The sequence below is a fragment of the Acomys russatus genome, chromosome 11 (genome assembly GCF_903995435.1).
Source record: "Acomys russatus chromosome 11, mAcoRus1.1, whole genome shotgun sequence".
Taxonomy (NCBI): Eukaryota; Metazoa; Chordata; class Mammalia; order Rodentia; family Muridae; genus Acomys; species Acomys russatus.
Window position 1 is genome coordinate 10,325,527 of NC_067147.1, and position 18,852 is coordinate 10,344,378.

The 18,852-nt window shown below is 52.3% G+C and overlaps 2 protein-coding genes across 2 annotated transcripts; one reads left to right on the forward strand and one right to left on the reverse strand.

Moving 5' to 3' along the window:
* Positions 1–35: 35 nt before the first annotated feature.
* Positions 36–10,165, forward strand: Bysl (bystin like). Its single transcript, XM_051152841.1, has 7 exons — positions 36–578; positions 4,032–4,194; positions 7,458–7,596; positions 7,870–8,003; positions 8,760–8,920; positions 9,031–9,133; positions 9,611–10,165. The coding sequence occupies exons 1-7, from the start codon at positions 320–322 to the stop codon at positions 9,954–9,956; spliced, it is 1,305 nt and encodes a 434-aa protein (XP_051008798.1). The 5' UTR covers positions 36–319; the 3' UTR covers positions 9,957–10,165.
* Positions 10,166–11,961: 1,796 nt separating this feature from the next.
* Positions 11,962–18,579, reverse strand: Ccnd3 (cyclin D3). The gene is made up of 5 exons (XM_051152844.1): positions 17,822–18,579; positions 16,731–16,946; positions 14,077–14,236; positions 13,502–13,638; positions 11,962–13,069 (listed from the first exon to the last, which is right to left on the reverse strand). Exons 1-5 carry the CDS (start codon positions 18,017–18,019, stop codon positions 12,902–12,904), a joined length of 879 nt encoding a protein of 292 aa, XP_051008801.1. The 5' UTR covers positions 18,020–18,579; the 3' UTR covers positions 11,962–12,901.
* Between the last annotated feature and the right edge of the window lie 273 nt (positions 18,580–18,852).

Below are 18,852 nucleotides of genomic sequence, written 5' to 3' on the forward strand. Positions count from 1 at the left end.
AGTACGTCATCGGTCCGGCTCCTCCCCGAGGCGCGCAAACACTTTCACAGGACACCCTAGGCTACTCTCATGAATTCTAGAAAAGGTGACTCGGACATCTATCTCTTCCGGACAGATTACCTAAGAATTTGGGGGCTCCAGCTCCAGGCCCCGGAGCATTCCGAGAGATGATGGTACATGATGAACTTCCGGCCTCCGAACGCTGGAGGGCACTGTGATCTCTCAGCGACCTCGCGCCCGGAATACCAGGCGCAAGCGCAGTCTCGGCTTTCAGCCGGCTTCACACGTGTAAAGCTTGTGGGCAAGCTTTTTGAGAAAAATGCCCAAATTCAAGGTGGCCCGTGGGGCCGGCAATCAGGAGAAGCATGCGCCTTTGGCTGAGCAGATTCTGGCTGGGAACGCAGTGCGCGCGGGGACCCGAGACAAACGGCGGGGGCGCGGGGCCGAAGAGGAAGAAGAGTACGTGGGACCCAGGTTGAGCAGACGGATTTTGCAGCAAGCCCGGCAGCAGCAGGAGGAGCTCGAGACGGAACATGGGACTGGAGAGCGACCGGCAAAGCCGCGAGAACGCGCCACGAGGCTGGGTCAGTGACAGGGTTGGAGTGATGGATTGGGCCGGGTTAACACAGTCCGGATGGACACTGGGTTGGAATTAAAAAGAATAGGCGGCTTTACTTTGCCGCGTGGTCCTTCACCTCCACCCCAGGCTTCCAGAACCAAGTTAAGCCAACAGAAAGTGATCTCTCACACCTAGTTCTAGCATGCGCGTTTGAAGTATTTGTGGGCTGCCTGCGTAATGCTTTGAACTGTACTGCGTTTAAGCAGCTGATACAGAAATAAGATGTTCGTCCCTCCAGTTAGCACCGGAACATTAAATAGATAATTAGAGCAATATATTCCAGCCAGGAACGGCGATACTCGCCTGTACTCCCAGCACTCGAGGAGTTAAGGCAAAAGAAGGCCTTCTTGGCTAAATAGGAAGTTGCAGTTCAGCCTGAGCTACATGGTATAGCCCTGTCCTGCGAGAGAGAGAAAGAGAAAATATTCTTTTTTTTTTAGGTTAATTTACTATTTATGCAGTATTCTGTTCAAATGTATGCCTGCACACCAGAAGAGGGCACCAGATCTCATTATAGATGGTTGTGAACCACCATGTAGTTGCTGGGAATTGAACTCAGGACCTTTGGAAGAACAGACAGTGCTCTCAACCTGAGCTGTCTCTCCAGCCCGACGATAATCCTATTAAAAACAAAAACAGGCCGACATTAATTCTGTAAGGCGGGTGTCCCAGATTCCATACCCTTGTAAGACCTGAAAAAAAGCAAACGGGAAAGTGGTAGGGGAGAGGAAACAGTGTTGTTTTGGTGTTTCTCAGTGTAGCTTTGGCTAGCCTGGACTCGCTTTGTAGACCAGGCTGGCCTGGAACTCACAGAGATCCACCAGTCTCTGCCTCTCCAAGTGCTGGGATTACATTTTTATTTTATTTGTCTTAAAAGCAGTATTGGCATAATTGAATATGGCTTCATTGTTGTTTTTAAATGGAGGCTCATGGAGCCCAGAATGGCCTCAAACTTTGTATGTGGATGAAAATGACCCTGCACTTCTGATCTTGCCTCTTTCCAAGTAATAGCATACATAATAGGAGTTTGATACCACACCAACCCTTTAAAACTTTTTTTTTTTTTTTTTTAAATTATGAAACTGGGTCTCCTTAGGTTGTTGATGCTGGACTTGAATTTGCTGTGTGACCAAGGCAGGCCTTGAGCTTCTGGTCTTCCTGTGGAGCTGGCAGCAAATTCCACTTTGATTTTTTTTTTTTTTTTTTTTTTTTTTTTTTTTTTTTTTTTTTGGTTTTTCGAGACAGGGTTTCTCTGTGTAGCCTTGGCCACCCTGGACTCACTTTGTAGACCAGGCTTGCCTCGAACTCACAGTGATCCGCCTGCCTCTGCCTCCCGAGTGCTGGGATTAAAGGCGTGCGCCACCACGCCCGGCGCAAATTCCACTTTGAAACCATCTGTTTGATGACTACTTCCAGCTTTTTTCCCCCACAAAGCTCTTCCAGGGAACCCACATCTTTCTACCCGTCTGTCTACCTGACATCACCACATTGAAGACTATTTATCTCTAGTTTTATTGTGTCTGAGACAGAAATTATGACTTCCTTCCCAAACTTGCTCTCACCTTGCTCCGTGGAGTCTGTCAGCACATTAGCCTTCTGCTGTTCAAGGCACAGTATGGCACTCCTCTTTCTCTCTTCACATCCGATTTGTCAGTAAATCCTGATGACTTTGTCTTCAGATTATATCCAGAACCAAACCACTCTCCATTAACTTGGAACGTTCTCTTTTTTTTTTTTTTTTTTTTTTTTTTTTTTTTTGTCCTCTTTTTTTTTGAACATCCTCCTTTTAAGCTACCACAGTCTCTTCCCTGAATCACCATGGTGGCCTCCTAATTGTATTCTGTATCCTCTGTGGTCCATTCAGTAGCTAGAGATCAACGGCACCCTATCTGGTGTGTCTCTGTTCGGGGTCTGCCCACCAGCTAGGGAGGGGATAAGGTAATTTCAGCCACTGAAGTCCGTGCTTTGAAAGCGTGAGGGGTAGGATGGCAGTTCCAGGGGCAGCCAGTCCAATCAGCTAACCTTAGGTTCCAGCCAGACCCTCCATGGCCAGCGTGGCTTCATACACAACAGACGAAGCACCTAGCCCACAAGTGTCAGTGTCCGTCTCTTCACCTCTCTTCCCTATTTGTTTCACAGCACTTGTCTTCCTTTGCTTGTTGACAAATACTTATTTCGTGTGCATGTGCGAGGCGTGGTGGGTGTGTAGAAAACAGGAAAACTCGAAAGAATTGGTCCTTAGCTCTTCATAGTCCTTGTTCTTGCAGAAAACCTGAGTCTGGTTTCAGGTATTTACTTGGCAGAGCACAGCTGTCTGTAACTCCAGTTCCAGGGGACTAGCTGCCCTCTTCTGACCTCTTTGGGCACCAGGCACACTCATACACATAAAATACAATAAATAAAACTAAAACAAACAAGAAAACCTTGGTTCTTGCTGGACACGCTTTGCATACTCTCCTGAGTGCTATATACACAATACACGATTAATCTACTTCTGTAGCAGATGACCTGTTGTTGTGTAATTTCAGCTCCTTTGATTTATTAGACTCTTTCCCGGGTGCCTTGCCAGCTATGTGTGGTGTTCCCAAAGTCAGCCAGGTGTGCTGGCACATGACTTTAATCTCAGCACTTAGGAAGCAGAAGCAGCCAGATCTCTACGTCTGAGCAAGTCTCATGACAGCCAAGGCTACAAGGTCAGACCCTGTCTCTCAAAAAAAAAAAAAAAATCAGGGTTCAGTGTTAAGCATTGTGGTTCGTGTTTGTGATCCCAACACTTGGGAGGTGGAGACATGAGGGCCAAGGATTCCAGGTCATGCTTGACTACGTAAGTCAGTGGTTTTCCTGTGTTGTTGGGTGGAGTCTGAATGCCACTGCCAGCCTTTGGCTTTATGCTTCATTTCTGGCTCTGGCTCCTTAATGCCCAACACTTAATATCAAAGTCCTTTTCCAGGATATGGAGCATACTCCTGCTCCCAGATCTCTCACGCAAAGCCTCCTCACCCTCCATCCTCATCTTAGTGCCTGTGGTACATCCCGCCTCTACCGTGGTTTCAGTTTTAGCACATGATGCAGCGTGCAAGCCACACAGTGAGGAAGAAGGCAAGTTGGGATCCAGACTACCTGCTCTGGGCACATCAACTTCTCTGCCCCGATTTGAATTCAGTATAATGGTCTCGAGGTTATCTGGACTAACGAGGTTACACATGCACAGTACAGGATGGGTCCTCGTAGGTGCCTGAGGATGACAAGTCGACCATTACTTACTGGCATCGCTTTATCCCAAGTCTCTGGGGACAGAAAGATAGTTCGCAGCTCTCTCTGTCCTTCCTTGTGCTCAAGTGCATCTCCGGGCCCCTCGGCATGCAGTACATAGTCGCCCGGCATCCTCATTGCTTCGTCTGCCTTCTTTCAGGGCTGGGCGTGCCACAGGATGGATCTGATGAGGAGGATGAGGAATGGCCCACCCTGGAGAAGGCGGCCAAAATGACCATGGTGGAGCACCAAGCAGAGGTGGTCGTGGACCCTGAAGACGAACGTGCCATCGAGATGTTCATGAACAAGAACCCTCCCGCCAGGTAAGGCTGAAAAGGTGGAAAGTTCCTGCAGAGCACAGCGTTCGGGCTGAGTGTTGCCAGCCAGCAGTGGACCTTCTGAACGGCACTAACCCAGACTCAAGCTGCCTCCCCTTTTGCCTGCCTGAGCTGGAACTCCCTGCGTTACCCAGCTCCGTTTTGCATTGGGGGATCCGTCTGTTGTATTTGTTCTCAGGCTGTTCTCTTCTATCTTAGGCTTCCTTTAATTCAGGGCTTTCAGTCTTTGTTGTTTGGGCTGGATAGCTTTTTTTTTTTTAATGTTGGAAGCCAAACCCTGAGGATCTTTAGCAGCTGTCTCTGACATCTCCCCCTCAAGATACCAGTTGTGAACAATTATTCCGGGAATTGCCAAGTGTCAAGCATTGAAGGTACTGTGAAACACCCAAACTAGGAGATGAAAGGCTTCAATTTCACCCTTTCCCCATAAAGCCTTGAGACGTTGGTGAGTTGTTGACCTCCGAGCATCGGTCCCCACATCTGTGTCTAGGAAATTAAAGCACCTCCCACTAGTGTCATGCAGACCATAAGACTCAGATCCGGGGAATCTATTCAGTGCTCCCTGACACAGAAAAAGGTGGCAGAGAAACTCTTTTTTCTTTGTGGTGGTGTAGGCTAGAATCTCATCCATGTAAGGCAAGTATTGTGTGACTGAATGACAGCCCCAACTGAGGACAATTTTAAGTACATGTCAGTGGCCTCTGAAGATGCCATTAGCAGACCACAACCTACTATGGTGGTAGTTTGTTAAAAGCTTTTTTTGGCTAGGCATGGTGGGCACACGCCTTTAATCCCAGCACTCAGAGGCAGGTGGATCACTGTGAGTTTGAGGCCAGCCTGGTCTATGAAGCGAGTCTAGGACAGCCAAGGCTACACAGAGAGACCCTGTCTTGAAAAATGAAACAAAAAAAACCCAGGAACTTGTTTTTCTTCATTTTACTTTATGTGTGTGAGTATTTTGCCCATATGATGTGCATCTTGTGTGTTCCTGGTCCCCTTGAAGGTGAGAACCAGAAGTGGAGCTCCTGGAGGCTGTGAGCCAACTCTGCAGATGATGTGAACGGAACCCAGTCGTGCAAGAGCACTAAATGCTCTTACCCACGGAGCCATCTCTCCAGCCCAGATGCTGGCAATTTGGAATCCACAATTAATAGCTTCTGTTTAAAGAGAATGAGCGGGGAAGGTGGCAAGATGGCTCAGTGGATGAAGTGTGCTTGCTGTGCAAGCCTGATGGCCTGCCTTCAATCCCTGGGACCCACTTAAAGGAAGAAGGAGAAGCTTGCTCCATGGGGTGGTCTTCTGACCTCCACTTGCGTACGCACAGCAGTAACAATAAAGTTTAGAAGATGCTGAGGCTGAAAAGGATTTAGTTGGTCTGAGGACTATTTCTACAAGTGGAGGGGCGGTGGTGCTGTAGCCTTCTTCTTTCTCTCTCTGTGTGTGTGTGTGTGTGTGTGTATTTTCAAGACAGGGTCTCTCTGTGTTAGACCAGGCTGGCCTTGAACTCAGAGCAATCTGCCTGCCTCTGCCTCCCAAGTGCTGGGATTACAGGCATGCGCCACCACGCCCAGCTGCTGTAGCCTTCTTAAAGGATGAAGCTCCCTGGAGTCTTGGCAGGTAGTGGAGATGTGTGGCACACCCACGAGGCCAGAGCTCCAATTATGTATTATTTAGTTTTTTGGTTGGTTTTTGGAGGACAGGTTTCTCTGTGTCGCCTTGGCTGTCCTGGAACTAGCTCTGTAGACCAGGCTGGCCTTGAACTCATAGATCCGCCTGCCTCTGCCTCCCAAGTGCTGGGAGTAAAGGCGTGCACCACCACCCCTTGGCTCAGAACTCCAGTTTGTACTCAAGGGTGCTCCCCATTCCTTGAGGCTGGCAGCCCTCACTACGTGCTGGCTCTGGACTGACAGTTCCGAGGGCTGCGCAGACAGTCTTTCATTTAACCCTTCAGTTAACTGTACAAGGTAGTCCTTTAATGTCACCACTTTACAGCTAAGAAAACTGAGGCACAGAGGAGTAAAGTGACAGGCCCAATACCAGGCAGGGAATAGAAGAAGCAGGACTGACACCTGAACAGAACTGACCTCAGAGAGAGAACTTAACCTCCGCCCCACTGCTCACTTTGTCTTAGGTGGTGGTGGCAGTCAGGCCCTTTGCTCTCTGCAGCAGTTGGTGGTGGCTAAATGCACATAGAGGAGCTGAGGCTGCAGGGTCATCCTGGCAGGGCAGGGTTTGTGATGTGCTCACTCCCAGCCGCATGTAGACTAAAACTGGAACAATAAGAGACTAGCGTGGCACCTCTGCAAGGATGATGTGCAAGTGTGTGAGGCATTCTTGATCTGACTGGAGATGTTACGTGACTCTCCTGTTGAAAAATGATTAATATTTAATGTTGAATTATTATTTTAGTAAAGTCAGCGGTTACTCCTTAACCAGCTTTATACCCAAATAACCACACAGAGAGCCTGGGGTTTATGTGACTAGCCTGGAGCACAGTGCTGCACAGTAATTACTCCGTCCTCAGTCTCCGTACTCCAGTTCTGACTTCCCACTTTATACTTGGCTTTTTACTCATAGCCTAGGTCTGGCTCGTTCCTTCTTGTGGCTCCGTCCTCTCCCCCTTCTTTTTTCCTCCCCTGGATCAAGATGTCCCGCTCTATTCTCTGTTATTGCTCAGCATTGGCTAGTTTGTTGTTATTGGCAACACCGAGAACAAATAAATGGTGACATGTTTACACAAACTTGAAAGGGGAGATACTTAGAATAAGCATCACAATGCATGTCCTGATTGATCCAGAGAGTGGGGTAGAGAAATCAGCATTTGAATGAGCAAGGGTAAACTGTACCCAGTCCACAAGAACATTATGCCAACATCTCTCCTTTTTTTCCTTTGAGACAGGTTCTTACTCTAGTCCCGACTGGCCTGGATCTCTCTATGAAGACTACCAGGCTGGCCTTAAACTCACAGAGAGCTACCTGCCTCCCAAGTGTTGGGATTAAAGGCTTATGCCTTTTTTAATAAACAGGAGCCAGGCAGTGGTGTTGCACGCCTTTAATCCCAGCACTGGGAGGCAGAGGCAGGCGGATCTCTTGAGTTCGAGGCCAGCCTAGTCTGCAGAGTAAGTTCCAGGGCAGCCACGGGTACACACAGAAAAACCAAAAAGTAAATCCCTGAAGAGGGTGAGTGGATTTTAGAGTTCTGTAGGAAGTGACCCTCGCCCTTCCCGCTCCGCTTCCCGTCTCTGTAGACGCACCCTGGCCGACATCATCATGGAGAAGCTGACTGAAAAGCAGACAGAGGTGCAGACTGTCATGTCGGAGGTGTCAGGCTTCCCTATGCCGCAGCTGGATCCCCGGGTCCTGGAAGTCTACAGAGGAGTTCGGGAGGTGAGAGCTAAGAGGGCGGACGTGGTGGGATGTCCGGACAGGAGGGTGGGCTCTCACCCATGGCCTCTCCAAATAAGCCATAGTGACCAAGGACAGGATTGAGAGTCGGGTCTTGTGCTGCCCCCTACTGACCCTGGGAGTCCACTAAACTCTGGTCACCTGAAGAATAAGTCTTTCTGGATTGTTTGGAAGTTAAGTGAGGCTGTGCAAGAGACAGGGACAGGGGCCTAGGACCTCAACCATGGATGTTGATTTTGCTTCCCTTGTCCCCAGGTATTATCGAAGTACCGCAGTGGGAAACTGCCCAAGGCTTTTAAGATCATCCCTGCACTGTCCAACTGGGAGCAAATCCTCTATGTCACTGAGCCTGAGGCCTGGACTGCAGCTGCCATGTATCAGGCCACCAGGTGGTGTAGATGGACCAGGATGGCTGATGTGTGGGGTAGGGGTGGGGTGTGCAGGCTCTGCCTGCCTCAGCCCTCCCATTGACCCAGGGCTCTCTGCCTTAACTTTTGCTCTTGCATTTCCAGCACCGAGTCCTGTGGTAGACTTCAGTGAGAAGAGCTTTTAGCTTCCATGATAACCGCCCTGGTGTGGGAGGGTAGCTTGAGAATTCTGATCCTCCAGGTGATCGCAGGTTCCTCGTGATGGGGAAGGAGAGCAAGCAGCTGAGTAGCCAGCGCAGACTGGCCTGGGGAATAGCTCAGCGTGCCTCACTTAAATAATGCACACAAGGCCACGGGCTCCAGCACCACACTTAAGAAAAACAACTAGCAGCCAGAGAGATGGCTTGGCACTTGTTCCTGAGTACTGGGCTCGATTCTCAGCCACCCATGGTGACTCACAACCATCGCTAGCTCCAAGAGATCTGATTTCTCCCCTGGCCGCCATGGGCACCAGGATAATATGTGGGCACAGGCATACATGCAGTCAAAATACATACAGACATAAAATAAACTAAACACTAGAAGGACACTGCGTGCTCTGTTTTGGGTATGTCCTGTTGCTGTCCTCTGTCTCTTTAAGCTGACCTGGGTATGTATGCACACAAGTCCCACATACCCCTCTGAAATGTGTCTTAGTATAAAACTTCCTGCATGTGCCGCCCATGGTGATGCTAAAGGGCCAGGCTCTCTTGTGACTCAGAAACTCCCACTTGCTAGGATTTTTGCCTCAAACCTGAAGGAGCGTATGGCACAGCGCTTCTACAACCTTGTCCTGCTTCCCCGAGTGCGAGACGACATTGCTGAGTACAAGCGACTCAACTTTCACCTCTACATGGCACTCAAGAAGGCCCTGTTCAAGCCTGGAGCCTGGTTCAAAGGTAAAAACCCAGAAGCAGGGGTGAAAGGGGGCGCCAGAGCTCTTGCTTGGTGAAAGGCACTTCACTTCCCTCCCCTCAGACTAAAAGTTGCTGCATCTAACTCTGCCTAGGAATCCTGATCCCACTGTGTGAGTCTGGCACTTGTACCCTCCGAGAAGCCATCATCGTGGGCAGCATCATCACCAAGTGCTCCATCCCTGTGCTGCACTCCAGGTAGCGTGGTGAGGTGGAGGAGGGCTGGTCAGCGGAGAGCCATGTAGTGGGGGTGCCAGAGCTTGGTCACGAGTGAGCTGTGATCACCCAGGGTCTGCGGCTTGTGTAAGCCAGTGGGTGTACAGTTACTCCAGTAGAATAGAAGGGCTTAACGAGCGGGATCCTAGGACCTGGTACATAGTAAGTAGTCGAATGGTGGCATGAATGAGTAGACTCTTAGGAGGAGAGTGTGATAAAGGTGGCAATGGTGAGGCATTTGGACACGCCTGTAGTTAAATACAGAGACTGCTTACTCTCCAGGCCAGAGGCAGGGCTGGGGGAAGGATGTATAGAGATGGTAGAGAATCTCAGGAGAGTGGTAATGCATGGGTGAGAAACCTGTGGTGACACCCTTGGAGTGCTGTAGGTAAGCGTCAGTCTGGGGAGGAGCCTTCCCAGCATCCCTCCCATGGCCCATAATTCCTCCTTCCCTCTCAGTGCGGCCATGCTGAAGATCGCAGAGATGGAATACAGCGGTGCCAACAGCATCTTCCTGCGCCTGCTGCTGGATAAGAAGTACGCGCTGCCCTACCGGGTGCTGGATGCCCTGGTCTTCCATTTCCTGGGCTTCCGGACAGAGAAGCGCCAGCTGCCTGTGCTCTGGCACCAGTGCCTTCTGACATTGGCACAACGCTACAAGGCTGACTTGGCCACAGAGCAGAAGGAGGCCCTCCTGGAACTGCTTCGCCTGCAGCCCCACCCACAGCTATCCCCTGAAATCAGGCGTGAGCTTCAGAGTGCAGTCCCCAGAGATGTGGAAGACATTCCTGTCACCATGGAATGAGAACAGTCACCTGTCTTGGTCCAGGGGACATGGGAGGACCCCAAGTGGTGGCCCAAGATGTAAAGACCTAGGTCAAGGTGCTGAAGGGTTGCCATGGCATCTGTGGCTCCAGTTCTGGCCAGGGAGGACTCAAATCTGGCTTTGGCTTTCTCTGCCACTCTAGGCTTTGGTCCCTGCTCACTGGAAGCTAACTGAAGTTACCCCAGCTCAGCGCCGCCACAACCCTGCTGTCATGTGGTCTAAGGACTGATCTCTCCAGTTACTGTATCAGTTGACTGGTTTGTGGATAAAACAGGCAGTTATTTATTGGAACACTTGTATTTTGGTACAACCCCTAGAGGCTCCTGCCTCTCCCTGTAGCTAGAGGTGGAGGTCTCTTGTGGCTCCCTGTGGCTCTGCCCTGTTCCCAGTTCAGAGGAGTGGGTTCTTAGTTTCCACAGAAGCCTCATCCTACCCCTTAGTTGGACAAGGTTGTCTTTTTTTGTTTTTGGAGACAGGGTTTCTCTGTGTAGCATTAGCTGTCCTGGACTCACTTTGTAGGCCATGCTGGCCTTGAACTCATAACGATCTGCCTGCCTCTGCCTCCCAGAGTGCTGGGATTAAAGGCGTGTGCTACCACACCTGGCCAAGGTTGTCTCTTTAGACTCTGCTTCCCTTTTTCTCTGCAAAGAGGAAGTTGTGTGTGTCTGCCCTGCTCACGTTTGACATGGCATCCGGTCATGGGCTGCTTTGGGGACCACCAGCCTCTGCTGCCATAGAGCTGTCCATTGGGGAGGTAAAGGGCTATATAGGAGGAGCAGGCCCTTCCTTGAGAACAGTGATGCAACAGCAGTCAGAAAAGGTCAAGTGTACTTTCCTCCTAGGGTTCTGAGCAACAAGAGCTTTAGGTTGGCTGACAGACCTGGTCAGGTGCCTGTGTCTGCCTAATAAGCAGAGAACAGTCTTGGTTGATTGGCTTGGTTTTGGCTTTTTTGAGACAGGGTTTCCCTGTGTCGCCTTGGCTGTCACTCTGTAGACCTGGCTGGCCTGAAACTCAGGAGATCTGCCTGTCTGAAATGGCTCAGCTTTTAAAAGGCTAGGCCTGCAACCTTCCTATTTTTTTAATGGCTTTGGAAATTTTGCATGTAATTCTGGTTGCAGCCAGGCACAAGTCTTTTAAGTTAGAGGCCAGCTGCTGCTAGCTAGTTAGTAACACCCTGCCTTGCCATTGTAGCGGCAAACACTGCATTACTGCTGGCTGGAGGCATCCTGTCACACCACCTTTGCTTTTCAAACAGTGCATCTGTCCCAGTCCAGTTTGTGTAGCTGGAGACAGTTCCAGTCTTCTGAGGACTTCTTATTTGTTTACGTTAGTTCATCTCCGAAACACAAGGGAAATGCAAAGAAAATTGCACCTGACTCAGCCAAAGTACTCCCTGTGCTCCCAGCTCTAGCAGTTTGCCTCTTTGCAGTCATGAGGATGGGAACCAAGCCTGCCGCCTCACTAGGGGAAGTGTTTCCAGCCACACCCTAACCCCATTCATCCGGTTTTGTTTTTTTGATGCACATGAGCACTGTGCCTGCATGGCTTCAGATCCTCTGAGGCTGGATTTACAAATAGTTGCAAGTGCTGAAAATCAAATTCAGGTTCCCCAGAGTAGCCAGTGCTCTAAGCTGCAGCTCCCACTCCCCATGGATGGCTCTGGAGCAGGATTTTGCCATGCAGCACAGGCTGGCTCAGTGTGTCTTCCTCTGTCCCATGAGTGCTAGCAAAAGATGGCCACCATCCCTGAGTACCTCCAAAATTGTGTGGCTTTACATAAAACTAAAACTGTCCAGCCCTGTTTTCCCATTAGCCCTCTAGGGTTTGGTGGCCACTCCTTAGCACCATAGTTTGTAGAAGTGCAGAGAAAGCAGAAGGCCATGTTGCCTCAGCACTGACTACCTGATCCTTCCAAGAGAGGCACCTCCTCTGCCTGAGACATCTGACTCATGCCTCTCCTAGCTCTACACACATTCCCAGTGATTGCAGGTGCCAAAGCCAATTTTATTCCGAAATCTTTATTAAGGCAGCATGATAGAAATGGGCCACCAGCCCAAACCTTGTGGCCTGAGGAAAGACCTGTGTCCATAGGGCTTGCTCACTCTCCAGATAGCTCAGTCACCTCCACAGCACCCATCCCTTCTTAAACCCTCTGCTGGGAGATGAGGTGGAGGGCTAAGGAGAGAAAGGCATGGCCCCATCCCAGGCTGTAGCAGCTCCTGGGCCACAAAGCGCTAGCAGAGGGGAGGGAAACAGCAACCGCCAGGGTTACCACTCCTTGTTGGATACAGGCCTCACTGTACCCTCTTACAGTTGTAGTCAAAGCAATAAATTAAAATGACCATCAGCACCCCCTCAAGATCCCTCAATCACAGAAGCTAAGCAGGAAGCAAAGCAACAATTTGGGTTCTTGTTCTTCTGACCAAGGCCTAGGCTGTTCCCTCTAAGAGCAGCTGGGAGTCTGGATTGCACGGTGGCCATCTTAGGTTGGCTCTTCATGCAAGTCTTGTCAGGATGCTTGAAGGATCTGAATCCAAATGCAGTGGCCCTAGGAGGGACACCACCTTTGGAAGGTCCTGGGGCGTTTTGGCAATTGAGAAGATAAAGAGCCTCAGGGGAGGGCCTCCAAAAGGAGTGCTGGTGTGTGGATTTTACCTGTCTGAATTTCTCTGACCAGCAAGACCCAAAGCAGCCAAAGCTGGTCACGTGGGATGGAAGAGGAGCTGACTGGCCATGCAGACACCCTCATGACCAGCCAGCCCCTTAGTGCACACTGTGGGGATAGGCAGGACCTGGCCCCTTGGGCTTTGTAAGGGGAAGAGCCCCCCTCTTCAGATACGGCATGAGTTGTTCCTACAGGCAGGGAGGCGGTGGCAGGGGCCCCTCCTCTGCTTGGTGGCCACCTGAGGGGGCCTGTCCCAAGCTACAGGTGGATGGCTGTGACATCTGTGGGAGTGCTGGTCTGACTGGGCCCCTGGCTGCTAGAGCCCCGGGGGGCTTTAGGCACCGGGCTGGGGACCGTCTGGGCAGCTTCCCTGAGGCTCTCCCTGAGCGCAGCTTCGATCTGCTCCTGACAGGCACGCAGGCAGTCCTAAGAACAAGGTCATCCAGATGAGATTCTCCCAAAAACAACTGACAACAGGCAGGTGCAAAGGAAAAGGCCACCACCCCTGTGCACCGGGAAGTCTGAGGAGGTTAGGCCACAGCCCAGCCCAGGAATTGGGTCTTTAGTTCTCAGAAACTGGCAAGAGGATGTGGCAAGGGTGTGAGAGAAGCCCTGCATCTGACACCAAGTCCCCCACCCCTGGCCTCAGCACATCACTTGGCAAGAGAGGGGCATCTATGTGCAGTGCCCTTCACTCCACCCAGGCCTCTCCAGACTGTACCAGGAGATAGGCACAGAAGCAGGCAAGGGTGTACAATCGGAGTTGGGGGGGGGGGGGGGGGGACAGAGGGGCTAATGCTGCCCTCTGCTGGGGATTCAGGGGAATAGCACCACTTGTGAATGGGGCCTGAGACTTACCACTTCAGTGCCTGTGATTCCTGCCAGAAACTCTGTGAGCTCATCTGCAGACATGGAGCAGGCGCCTAGGCCTTGCACTGCAGCCCCAATGCTGCCTGTGGCAATCATGGATGGAGGATACATTGCAAAAGTGTAATCTAGTAAAAGAGAGGGAGCCATGAGAAGAGAGCCATCTTTATACTTCCTACCCCTGGTTACAACACACACCAGGCTGCAGAAATACAGCACACTGGGAACCCACAGTGGTGGGTGGAGTGACTCGGGGCCAAGGGGAGAAGGCAGGTCCTAGGGAGGGGGGGGAAGGGTTGGTGTGTGTGCATGCGCTTGCTCAGTGCTGGCAATCTGAGGCATGCACACTATCACTGAACCATTATATCCCAGCCCAGCAAAATTTCTATCTACCCAGGTTGGGCCTGGCCAGGGAACTAGAAAATGCCCACAACTCTGGGGTGAAGACCTTGGGCAAGTCATCTCTCCCTATACTCCCAGGATCACCATAGATTGCCCTGAGCACTGAAACCATCTCCTGGCCACTACTTACCCTTCAAACCTGACTTCCCCAGATTAGCTCTTACCTGTAGCACAGAGGGCCAAAAAGGTCTGGGCGTGCTTTTTGACCAAGGCCTGCCGGTCACTGGGCAGAGAAAGGCGGTGCAGAATGAAGACCAGGAAATCATGGGCGATCACAGCAGCTAGGTCCCACTTGAGCTTACCTAGCACCAGCACCTCCCACTCCTAGGGGTTGGAGAATGAGCATCGAGTCAGTGGCTGGCAAAAGGGGTGAGCCTGGGACAGAAGGTTCACAGTTTTGCCTCTGGCTTCAGGGGCCGGCCCTGCAGAATAATGAGCTAGAGGCATTTACTTAAGCATCTATTGATTGTCACTGGGTGCTAAAACGACATAGCTTGTCCCTTTGATCTGACCATGAGTTTGAGGCTGGCGTACCTAAGTTGAAGGAAAAGAACTCTTAAATTCCAAGGGCTTGGAATCCTCTCCTTCCCCAGCCCTGCATCTCAGCCCGGTCTTAAAACACTAGGAGCATGAGGCCACTCCTAAGGTTCCTCAAAGGGGAGGTTGCCCAACCCAACCCACACCCCTACTGTGGGACACAACAGGGGTGGGTCCTGTCTCAAGACAGAGAGAGGCCAAGACAAACAGGATGAATCCAGATGACCCCTGGGGGAACCTACCCAAGCCTACATAACCATTAAGAGGCCTTAGAAAGAGGCTAAGGAGCCCCAAGGCCAGTCAAGTTGTCTGAAGTTCCTAGACCTGGCCTGACTTGCATTTCCGAGTTGCACACAGGAGGATTTCTTCATTGTTTTATCTCAGGAAGGAACTCATGGGTTTGACTCTTCATTGAGGTAGAAATGACAGCCCCACCCAACCTCTTCCAGGCCCCCCAGCAACAGCTGTCCTCTTTGTCCCCATGACCTAGGTGTCAGCCCCAGGCTTTTTACAGGACCCCACAGAACCAGCCTGGGCTAGAGGTAGAAGTAAGACAAGGCTTGAATTCTGCACCCAGGGCTTGCCATGGTAACCAAATAGCAATAGCCTCCAGGGGGAGGATCCAAGAGGCAACCAGGAGTGTGTGGGTTCCTCACTGGGGTCACCCTCCCCAATATCCAGAAGACACGAGGGCCCCCAGCCCTACTTCAAGAACACAGTGGCTGGCAGCATATGTCTCCTCCCTGGTTTCAAAGACGCTCTGGTTGGAATTTTCCCCTCCTTTCTTGGGCCCCAGCCTCTGCTGTGCATGGATTTAGACTGCTAGAGTTCTTAGAGGTCCCTCACAGCCCTGACCACAGGCCACTCACAGCTCAGGCCTTGAGTAGGAAAAAGACTGTTCATATTCTGAAAGACTACACACACACACACACACACACACACACACACACACACACACACACACACTCACTCATGTAGACCACCCTAATCTCTTCCCAAAGAGGAAGTTGTCTACCTCCCAGCCTCAATCCCTCAAAAAAAACATCTTGCTCCCTGGGCTCTGGAAACTACTAGATTCGTCACAAAGAGCTGCGGGGGCCTCCCAGATTCCCGACTCAGGCCTCCCATCCGTGAGAGCTCCTTGAGAGGAAAAGGAATCCAGTTCCCCGACTCACAGCAGTCAGGGGCCCCAGTACCCTAGCTTCCCAGCCAGCCAATCACATTAGTCTGCCTGCTGCCCTCCTCCCTAGGAGATGGGGCCCAGAGACTCCTCTCAGGGTCAGGAAAGGCTTGGCCAGCCACAGAGCAAGGTGGAGGGAGGGCGGTGCCAGCTCACCCACCCTCTCCCCCAGACCCTGTGGGAGATGATGTTCAACGCTCTCATCCAGATCCAAGCAGTTCCTCCACCTCCTCCCTAGACTCCTCGGGGCAGGGCAGAACCCAACCGATTTTTGCCCCGCCTGGAGGAGCCCAGCCCAAGTTCCCAGCAAGAGGCCCCAAGGAGCCACTTCCCAAACCACAGGAGTGACAGCAGCTCCCCACAGGGTTATGAAAGCCCTTGGTCTGAGTGGGAGGGCCAGGGGACTAGCATCATTATCACATCGGAAGCAGCTGCAGCTCAGCTCCCTGCCTGCCTGTCGCAGCTCTGGCCTTTGGCTGAGAGGCAAAAGGAGAGAGACTACTTCTCCGGCCCAGAGCAGCTGCTCCAGTTTTTCAGAAGACATGGAAGGGAGGGTTAAGAAGGAGCTGTGTGTGTCTTTGGGGACAGAAAGGAAAGGGATGAAAACACCTCAGCACTTCCTTCCAGCAGTCAGGGCTCGGCTTTAATCAGCTCTGGGAGGCTTTTCCATCACAAAGTCCACACGGGGATAAAGACTCATGCAAGGCAGCCCCCTCCCCCACGCGAAGCACATTCCACTCCGGTGGGGGTGTTGCAGACATGCCCTGCTGCTGCCAATAAATAACTCACGGTGGCTCTGTAAACCTGGAGGCAAAGTACTAGTGTATAGACCGGCAACCAGACTTGTCCTGGATCCCCACTGCGGTCAGAGGAAGGGGGTTCATTTAGTTTAACGCCTGCAGCTGAAGCGCAAGTACCACACCACACACGGCTTTTGTCTCACCCTAGTTCTTTTCCAAAATACTAGCCAGGGGCGAGGTGGGGGCGGGGGTTGGTAAGGGAGGGAGTGATTGAGCTTGGCATTCCTTCTTCTAGTACATAGGGCGACAGTATGTTGAGAGCGGGGGGGGGGCGGGGGGCAACGGGGGATTCCACACGCACCCGCAACTGCCAGGGAGCCACGGCTTGGTCCGTATAGATGCAAAGCTTCTCAATAGTCAGGGGCGTGGTTTCGCGCAGCTTGGAGGCCAGCAACAGGCAGACGGTACCTAGAAGCTGCAATTGCGCCTTTCGGGTAGGGACGCAGGACAGGTAGCGATCCAGGTAGTTCATGGCCAGAGGGAAGACATCCTCCTCGCAGCGCTGCTCCTCACACACCTGAGGAATGGCGCACGAGTCACGGCTAGGGAAGGACCAAGTGAAACACGGCAGCGTGGGGGGTGGGGGTGGAGGGAGAGTGGAATGTGGAGCAAAAAAATAAATAAATAAAAGGATAAACTTACAGTGACAAGTATCAATAACTGAGGAGGATGCGCCCTCCCCAAGGCGACCCCCCCCACTTCCTCTGCATGGTCTCCTCCCTGCCCCGGAGTGGGGGGTGTAAAAGCGAGGAGCCCATGCTCACCAAGGATTCTAGACTCCCCTCCCCCACGGCGAGCGGAAGGGGGACGGAAGGGTCACCTAGAGAGAATTGGGACCTTACCCTCATTACCACCCCCCCCCACACTGCACACCCACTCCCAAGGGGAAGGGAGGGAACTCCTGCCGCGGTCTCTCCCGGACTTTTCATTTCCCTGTGGACCGGAACCAAGCGCGCGCCACCCCCACAAGCTTCCCCCGCCAGAACCCCGCGACAGACACAGGAACCAGTTCTGGGGCGAAGGCGGCCGAGCCCAGGGTTTCCCAAACACGCTGTCCAGAGAGCACCGAGCAAGGAAGGAAGCAGGAGACACCGAGAAAAGCCGGAGGGAAAAGAATGGCCCTTAGCCCGCTTTCCCGACCCAAAGTGAAGCTTGGTTACAGTGCCAAGTAACAGAGGAAGCCGATCAGGATTGGGGAAGGGAAAGGGACAGTACGCAGGCAGCTGGCTAGGGTGCCTGTGTGAAAAGGCCAGGCCCCTGCAGTCTGGGCCGCCCAAGCATCTTGCAGATTGTGGTCGGGATCCTCAAGCCGGGACTGGGCAACTTCGATTTGCCCAGACGCGGAGGTGGGGGTGGGGTAAGGAGAGAAGAGGGGACTCATCGGGGCCTTACCTCCAGCATCCAGTACGCCAGCATCTTCCGCATGTGCGGCTTGATCTCTTTTTGCACGCACTGGAAGTAGGAGGCTCGTGGCACATAGCGCTCCTCCAGGCGGAGCAAACTCTGCAGGACACGCTGGTCCCCCAGCAGCTGCGGGTCGGGCCCGGCCCGGGGCGCATGCCGGGTGCCCTCGCAACACAACAGCTCCATCCTTCGACGGCTCACGGGCGAGAGCAGGAGTGCGGGCTGGCGAGTCCTTGGAGAGGCGACGCGCGTTGAGGGAGAGCGCGGGGTGCGGGCGGGTCTGGCGCTGGCGCTGGCACTGTGCGGAGAAGCCCCAGCCCGCCCGCCACCCGCGCACACCGCTTCCCTGACAGGCGCCCCGCCCCTCGCGACGATGTAGCAACCGTGGAATGCTCCGACGTCACAACGTTCTAAAGGGGCGGGGCCGAAGACGGAAAGGGCTGGCGGGCGCTATACCCTCCCTCCCCGCAGCCTCATTGGTCCGCTGGGCTCCGGCCCGCAGGCTTCCGGGCCCTCGGGGCCCTCCTAACCAAGAGGGTAGAGAGAACTCTCTGGGAGAAAGTCCTCTTCCCCATCAATGGGCCCAGTAGCGACTCTAGCCACCCAGGAAAGAACTAGTCGCCAAGTTATTAATTCGCGTATGCGCCCCATTTCATTGCTCTAGGGAATGTGGCAACAGCTGTGTAGTTGGGTCACTTCCCCCTAAAGTGGGTTCCAAGAATAGACTGAGTTGGGCTTTATTTTATTTGTGTTTGTTTGTTTATTGTTTTTCGAGACATGTGTGCGCGCGCACACACAAATTATACAAACGAGAAGAAAAGGAAGAAATGCAGTTTCTCAGGTTTCAAGGTTGGTCTTGGAAGTAGGAGCAGTGTTGGTCAAAACCAACATATTAAAAGCCATTTCAGAGCTGGATGTGGTGGTGCAAGCCTGTAATCTCAGAACCAGAGAAGTGATGGCAATCTGGGAGTCATCGGGGTGGGTCCACTCCACAGACACTTCAAAGCCAGCCTGGGTCA

What these genes read in the sequence shown, in the direction of transcription:
- Bysl (XM_051152841.1), top strand. Translation starts at nt 320, where the DNA reads ATGCCCAAATTCAAGGTGGCCCGTGGGGCCGGCAATCAGGAGAAGCAT. An exon ending in GCCGCGAGAACGCGCCACGA is followed by an intron (nt 579 to 4,031) that starts GGCTGGGTCAGT and finishes GCCTTCTTTCAG; the next exon opens with GGCTGGGCGTGCCACAGGAT. An exon ending in TCTACAGAGGAGTTCGGGAG is followed by an intron (nt 7,597 to 7,869) that starts GTGAGAGCTAAG and finishes CCTTGTCCCCAG; the next exon opens with GTATTATCGAAGTACCGCAG.
- Ccnd3 (XM_051152844.1), bottom strand. Translation starts at nt 18,019, where the DNA reads ATGGAGCTGTTGTGTTGCGAGGGCACCCGGCATGCGCCCCGGGCCGGG. An exon ending in TGGCTCCCTGGCAGTTGCGG is followed by an intron (nt 14,237 to 16,730) that starts GTGCGTGTGGAA and finishes TCCAACCCCTAG; the next exon opens with GAGTGGGAGGTGCTGGTGCT. An exon ending in TTTGGCCCTCTGTGCTACAG is followed by an intron (nt 13,639 to 14,076) that starts GTAAGAGCTAAT and finishes CTCTTTTACTAG; the next exon opens with ATTACACTTTTGCAATGTAT.